This window comes from Populus trichocarpa, chromosome 13 (assembly GCF_000002775.5).
Source record: "Populus trichocarpa isolate Nisqually-1 chromosome 13, P.trichocarpa_v4.1, whole genome shotgun sequence".
Classification (NCBI taxonomy): Eukaryota; Viridiplantae; Streptophyta; class Magnoliopsida; order Malpighiales; family Salicaceae; genus Populus; species Populus trichocarpa.
This window is the reverse complement of record NC_037297.2, coordinates 9478535-9485726: the sequence shown is the minus strand read 5'-3', so window position 1 is coordinate 9485726 and position 7192 is coordinate 9478535. Positions and strand designations below refer to the sequence as shown.

General features: G+C 32.6%; 1 protein-coding gene across 1 annotated transcript in view; it reads right to left on the bottom strand.

Moving 5' to 3' along the window:
• LOC7479032 (protein BEARSKIN2) overlaps window positions 1-2115 on the bottom strand; it is a 2659-nt gene extending 544 nt beyond the window's left edge. The window contains exons 1-3 of the mRNA XM_002319836.4: window positions 1809-2115; window positions 648-925; window positions 1-271 (exon numbers count right to left, since the gene is read on the bottom strand). The exon at window positions 1-271 is cut by the window's left edge and continues 544 nt beyond it. Coding sequence (XP_002319872.2) covers window positions 1-271; window positions 648-925; window positions 1809-1971 — 712 coding nt within the window. The 5' untranslated portion in view covers window positions 1972-2115. The remainder of the gene's footprint in view (window positions 272-647; window positions 926-1808) is intronic.
• Window positions 2116-7192: the final 5077 nt, after the last annotated feature.

Sequence of the window (7192 nt, the reverse complement as noted above, 5' to 3'; positions counted from 1 at the left end):
ATGGGAAGAGAGAATATTGATGGGGTGTTTCCATGTGATGATGGTAAAGGGCTAGCTCAGGCTTGTTTGGTTCAAAAGTCTGTTGAGTGCTACCATGGTTATGGTGTTGACGAATTAAGTATTGGCTGTCTCTGTACATGGAAGTTCGAGATTGATTGCTTGATGTGTGGAGTTGTTGGTCAGATGAGTCCATGCTTGCGGTTCCTCCTTCATTGCTGACCTTGAATAGATTCTTCTTCTTGAACACTCTGCAGACCACCCAACCATCCTCCTAGACATGCATACAGAATATAAAAGGACGTTGAGCTAAAATATACACAGAAGAGGCTCAAGAGGTATATGATATCCTAGCTACTTATAATGACCTCTCTGTTATTCGAATTTCAAATCATTTATCCGGTTGGTAAGAGATAAGAGTTGTTGCTGCTGCTGCTATAGTTTCTAAGGCTAGAGGTTTTCTCCGGCCAGCTGTTTTCATGGACCAACCACATTTAGAGCAGGTGATCACAGATATATGCATAAAAATGACACTCCTATTCTTATTTCTTTTTTTGCAATGCAAAAATATTGCAGTGATTCTTAAAATAATTTTGTTACTATTTTGGTTAGCTGGGGCAGTGAGGTATTAGCAAGGAGGAAAGACTTACACCAGCGTTTCCTTGAGCATCGTCACCATCTTCAAGCCGATACTCATGCATGATCCAGTCAGTCTTTTGGCCATGAGGAGCTCTTCCTCGATAGAAAACAAGTGTTTTCCTCATACCAATCTTCTTGTCGGTGTTCCTGATGCACTTATCCCTTCCGGTTGCCTTCCAAAACCCTGCGTTTGTTGCCCTATTCGTTCTCGACCCTGTTGGGTATTTCCTGTCTCTGTGACTGAAAAAATACCACTCGTTTTGCGGCGTTGACCCGATTTTACATGTCTCTGCACGCACACGCTCATGCATCACCATGTAGTAATTAAAATCATCAAAAAAGTAATTGAAATCCATTAGAGATGATACAATTAGTCAGCTCATATGCACGTGTACTTGATATAAAATGAATTAATTAGCTCACTCCAGTTTTTCAGGAGTTGTTTATAAGAGATCTTAGTTTGAATGGCTAATCAGCTTTTGAGTCACTGCGCTACTGAGTTGTATTTCAACTCTTATCAGTGTCTTTCTCTCCTTGGGATCATTGCATTAATTATATTGATGGTTGACTTGATCTGATCATATAACCAAATCTACAAGGCGTACCTGCAATTAAATCACATATATAATATTCTAATTAACCGCAGCTACCTAGCATCCCCCTCAGTGATTTCTTGTTTCTACAACATTTTTAGTCGATGAAACCAAAAATATAGCTTTAACTGATTGGTATATATGGACTAATTATAAATATATATTGCAAGTTTTTACTTCTTAAATTCCCTTTCACGCCCAAAACTATCGAGGAAACAAGATGAAATTTTATATCTCGGTGGGGTGAATAAAATCCAGCTGATCAAGAAATAAATGGTAAAGATTATTTTACGTTTTCGCTACAGATCTTCGTTGTTAATATATCGAATTATTTCAAGTTTTTTTTTCCCATAAGCTATATAGGATATATAGATTAAACACACCAAGTGGTTAAGATCACAAGGCGAGAGAGAAATTATTTCAAGTTTAAAGCAAGATCGATGAATGGGAAAAAGAGAGGGTGGGATTATTTCAACCAAAACATACGATCTTAAAGGGAGCTGAAATCAAAATTCTTATATTAATGATCATGTATATGCATAAACTACTTACATTAGGGTTCTATCAAATAATATTTACCTTGTAACTCCCAAGGCTCCATCTTATTCAAGTCCACCTCTCTAATGACCTCCATGTCAAACTTCTGAAAAGAAACCTTCTTTTTCAAGTAGTAATGAAGCAGTTCTTCTTCCGTCGGGTGGAATCGGAACCCTGGAGGCACACCGCCTGTAGATGTAGCCATGCAACTAGTATACCAGTTTGGATGATGAACAGCAATGTACCATTTCTTACTCTTAATTCGTTGTTTTGTAGCTGACACTAACTCCTTATATTTTAGGTTGTATAATTAAATGTGTAAATTAATAGCAATCATTTTCCACGCAAGGGTGGAGCCAACGGGCTTAAATATGATGCTGATTGTCAACGACGCCCTAGTTCTATGGTGATGTGACAAAAGTTGACGGCCGGTGACTACGCCGACGGGCATGGTTATATATATCGTAAAAGGAAAGCATAAGGAGCTAGACTAGCCGTAGCTATAACCAAGTTTCTTTTATTTATTTAGTTTCTATAGCTTAACTTAGGGATGGTTTCATATCTCCGCAAGCTTCTGTGGAGCGTGGCCACACCTTTCCTTTTATCCACGTTTACTAAGCACAAGAATTGCCAAATTAATTAGGCCAAAAATACAAAGTTATTTGTCCATAAATGGGATATTAAAAATTAAAAGAAATACTGAAAATAAAGTCAATCATTTAGATTTTCAAGAAAATTAAAAATTCTGAAATATATACTAGTTCAAGATATCAAAATAAAAAGTTAATTATGCTTAATAGAAGATAAAATTCTCTTGATTCCATTTCTCACTTGTCATCTACTAACAAAACTACTTTATAAGCTTATTTACAAGTAATTTATTATTAATAGATATTCATCTAGTTATCGTCAGTGTCGGATCATCTTGCAACTCAATATTTTTTTTATATATTTATTGACCCTTTTTTTTATTATCATTTTAAAAAAATTGAACAAAATATTACACTCGATCAACGTAGATTTCTACTTTAAAGAGACTCGTAGACTTATTATTAATCTCACTCTATTAAAAACATCATGTTAGACCTTACGTCGATTTTTAAAATTAGAAGATACGATAGACCTAGCAATTAAAAATCAATTTTAATTAAAACACAATGCTAACTTGTTGAAAACTCATTGGCTCCTTCTTGAGCTTCTTTTAAATTATAAAATATCACTCTAAGCCTTCATCAGGCCTTAAAAACTAAAAGACTTATCATTCTAACTGTTACAGCTAAAGCTTTATCAATAACTTGACAAACACTTGTTGATGTCAAAGCCCGGTTTTATGAAATGCAAGCACTAACGTTGACATGAAGCAAATAAAAAAAAAAAAAGCTTGAGTGAATAGTAACCTACTTCTAAAAATAAATATGTATACACTCATTTGCATAACTAAAAAGGCAAGAATGAAGTTTTATAAACAAAGTTAACGTGAGAGAAGTGAGTAAAAATTAAAAAAAAATGCATGGATGATCATAGTAATCATGCAAGAATAGTAACATTGGCAAAATCCACCAGAAAAGTAGAAAAGATAAGGAATAAGGGTTTAGCTTATCTTAGAGCCAGTTGCAGACAAGAGATGAGCTGCTGTTCATGTGCTGCTTGTGTGACAAAGACGATGACAGTATTGGTGATGTGAGGTTTTTTTGGTAGGTTTTCTCTCTGCTCTGTGTTTCTCTCTTCAGTATGTTTCCTTCTTCTTCTTTTTTAATTATTTAGTCAATTTCAACCACGTTCTCAATATTTCTTCTTGATTTCACCCCTAATTAACTGTATTTTTTTTCTTTTTTTCTAATTGTTTTTATTTTTTTTAATATGTTTTTAATTTGAAATATTTTTTCTTTCCTTATTTTAGATATTTGAGAGGCTTCAAAATTTGGGTTATGCAAAAACTAATAAATTAGTACTAAAATCTTGGGGAGGCAAATTTTTGTGTTTATCCTTAGCCATTTTATGTGCATATTGAATATTTTAGATAATGCTTTCTTTCCAATGCTCCCAGTTTTATTATGAAGCATTTTTGCTGGAGTTTAGAGAGATATGCCATGTACATAGATGCAAATACCGTGATTGAAGGTAGAGAAATTAGTAAATGTGATAAATTAAAGTAAAAATCCATAAAAAAAATTTAAGGAAAAGAAATTTGTTTTCATTAAATATTCATGAGAATTTGTTTTCTTATTTTTTCATATTTTTCAAATATTAATTAGAAAAAAGAAATTGCTACGTGCCATTCTTATAAAAAAAACCATTAATATTATAATATTATTTTAGACCCACACACCTATACTTTAATTTTTTTTATAAAAGACATACGCCATGTCATTCACTAGATGACATCTTATTCGCTAGCCCAAATTTTAACCACAAGAGACATGGATGAAAAATGAGGTAGGGATCTTTTTAATTCAAAAAACCCTGTTTAATCTATTTTCATCTAAAAATATCTAATAAAAATTTTTAGAACATTAATAAACTAATTTATCAACTCAAAACACTCCTACATTAGTTTAAAAAACACAAAATTAAATAAAAAATATTTCTTAACTCCAATCTACTTTTTTCATTAATATGGAAGCTCAATAAACAAATTTTTTGAATACAAAACAACATTTTAATCTAGTTTCACCTAAAAACATTAATTTAATAAACACCTTTAGAACCACTAATTTATCAATCCAAAACACTCCTGAATTGGTTCGAAACACAAAATTAAACCAAAAATCTTTCTCTTCCCCAATCTACGTTTTCTATTATATGAAAGCTCAATAGACTAATTGCTCAACTCAAAACACTTTTAAACCAATTAAAAAAACATAATTAAATAAAAAAATCTCTCAACCACAATCTATTTTTTCTGGAATTATAAAAGCTCAAAAACACATTGACATCAAATTTATCTTTTCTTATGAAATTTGGGTAAATCAATGTCTTTTTCTCTCCTTTACTGTTTTTTGGCGACTCTCTCTCATCTCTCATATTTATGAATTGAAATGCGAATAACATAAAGTTTTGGACTAAAATATAAGTGTTTCAAACTAAATGGATCAAAAATAAATTCAAAAAAAATCTTGGGAGGTGATTGTTTTAGAAATGTGCTAGATGAACAGCGCACAAAAAATTCTCTACTTTTTTTTTTTGTCTCATTGTCAATTTTGTTCCCTGCATTTTTTATTTTTCACAAGCAATACAATCAATTTTTTTTATTGTAAAATTGAGCATCAACCTTTTATTATAATGATTTTTTAAAACCATGACAATTAACCTCATAGAAAATAAGTTGAAAAAAGTTATCTAACTCAATCCTGAGCTAAAATAATATAAAATAATGAAATTAAAAAAAAATCATAGCTAGAGTAAATTAAAAAGAATTAAAGGACAAAAAAACATTATTAAATTCCATAGTATTTTGTGAGAAGATAAATAATGAAATCACAGGTTTTTTAAAATAAAAAAAATTATCACTTATATATAAATGAAAAGCGCTAATGTCTCTCCCTAAACTCATCTTTATAATTTCTGAAGTCATCCATCTTCCATGGCTGGAAAAATATGCAAGTAGAAAATTGTGGAAACTTGCAAAGTAGAATTGTTAATTTTTTCTTCATTTTTCTGGAGTAGAGTTTTCTTCTCCCTTTCCTTTAAACACAATAAAAAACTATGGAAATATAAATAAAATTACTGTTGGCTGTATATGTTAATGAGAAATATCTCACATTAAATTCTAGTGTTCTTAAATTCTATGACAGATGTTCATTGCATAGTTTTCTTCAAGCTCATAATATTCATCAACAATGAGCAAGCACAATATTAACAGCTACTGTTTAGCTTTAGCATTGCAACCCACGCGCTAAACATATATTGGGACTTGCTTCATAATTCATGCTACCTAGTTTTCCTGTTGAATAGGATTAATTAAAGCGAAAAGATGCCAAAAAAATAATGAAAATGATAAAATTATGGGATATTTGATGGTTACCAAAGCAAAGGCTTGGGAAAACCGCGACTATACCTTCTTGGGATTTTCGCGTTTTGATTGGACGGACTAGAATTTTGAACGATAACTAGTTTTATTTGCTAGGATTCATAGGTTACCTTCGAGTTTGTATAGTCCTGACTAACAACAACAGTTGGAGACGCAGTCGCCATAGCTTGAGCTTGCACATGCCTGTACGACTTTAAGAGGTTTCGGATTAATTTACTTGATTGAATTGCACGCTTTCCTTCTGTTTTTTTGGGATTTATTGTCCTTAATCTGGGGACTGAAGCATCGTGGCAAGATGTTCAAAAGATTTTAAACACTAGATATACTACTTGAGCAGCTGATCATATGTATCTTTCGTGTAATTTGGTGGAAATTTAATGAAATATTAAAGTTTTGGAGCTATCAAAAGCTAGCAGTGCGCCTTCCAACAATCGATGTATGTGTGATTGCATGCATTCTGGAATATTTTCAGCTCTGAAAAAACTGATCAAAATCAGATCATGTGTATAGCAGCATGGCATGCCAAATATTTCTTCTTGTTGCGCTTGTTAATCTGATGCATGCATTCACACAAATTATTCAGACAACTGTAATTGATGAAGTTCACTTGCGGAGTTCAAATGAGCTAGGCTGGCTGAAAAGCTGTGCTCACACATTAATATTTTCTTTCGGTAACTTGTGATCTTAACAAAGACTACAGTTATTGTATATATTAAAAAAAGCCTAGAAAAATTGAAGCAATTGTTAATTTAAACATCAACCCAGTTTACGAATTATACCGGTCAAAGAACATAAATTATGTTATTCTCTTAATATACTCATTCGTAAAAAAAATTTGGATTTAAAATTTGCACATATTGTAGATTGTGTTGGTGGGAGAAACCACTTGTGGTGGTTTTGAAACACTCGGAGGGGATAAAACACACTGTTTTATTTCCAGAAACAAATAGCTTACAAACATAAAAAGCTTAATACACGTCCTCTCTCTTTCTCTCTAGTGTTTCTCTCTAATCTCTCCACACAGAATAGCATAAGCTCAGCTTGCTATTTATACACGAATTCAAAACAAGATATTTCAACCTTCAAGTGTGAAGGCGGCTGGCGGCATACAGCTGGTGGCTGGCGGCTGGGCGGTGACAGCTGGTGGCTGCCTTCCTTGACCTTCTAGATGGATTGAGTTTAATACAACAAATCTCCCCTTTAAACTCAATCGAGGGATGTCATGCCAAGCATGAACTTTAATCGGATAAATACTTCTCCTTTTAATGGCTTTGTAAAGATGTCAGCAACTTGATCATTTGTGTTGCAAGATATCAGTTGGACTTCTTCATTCTTCACATGTTCCCGGATAAAGTGATGACGTGTATCAATGTGTTTGCTCCTCTCATGATACACT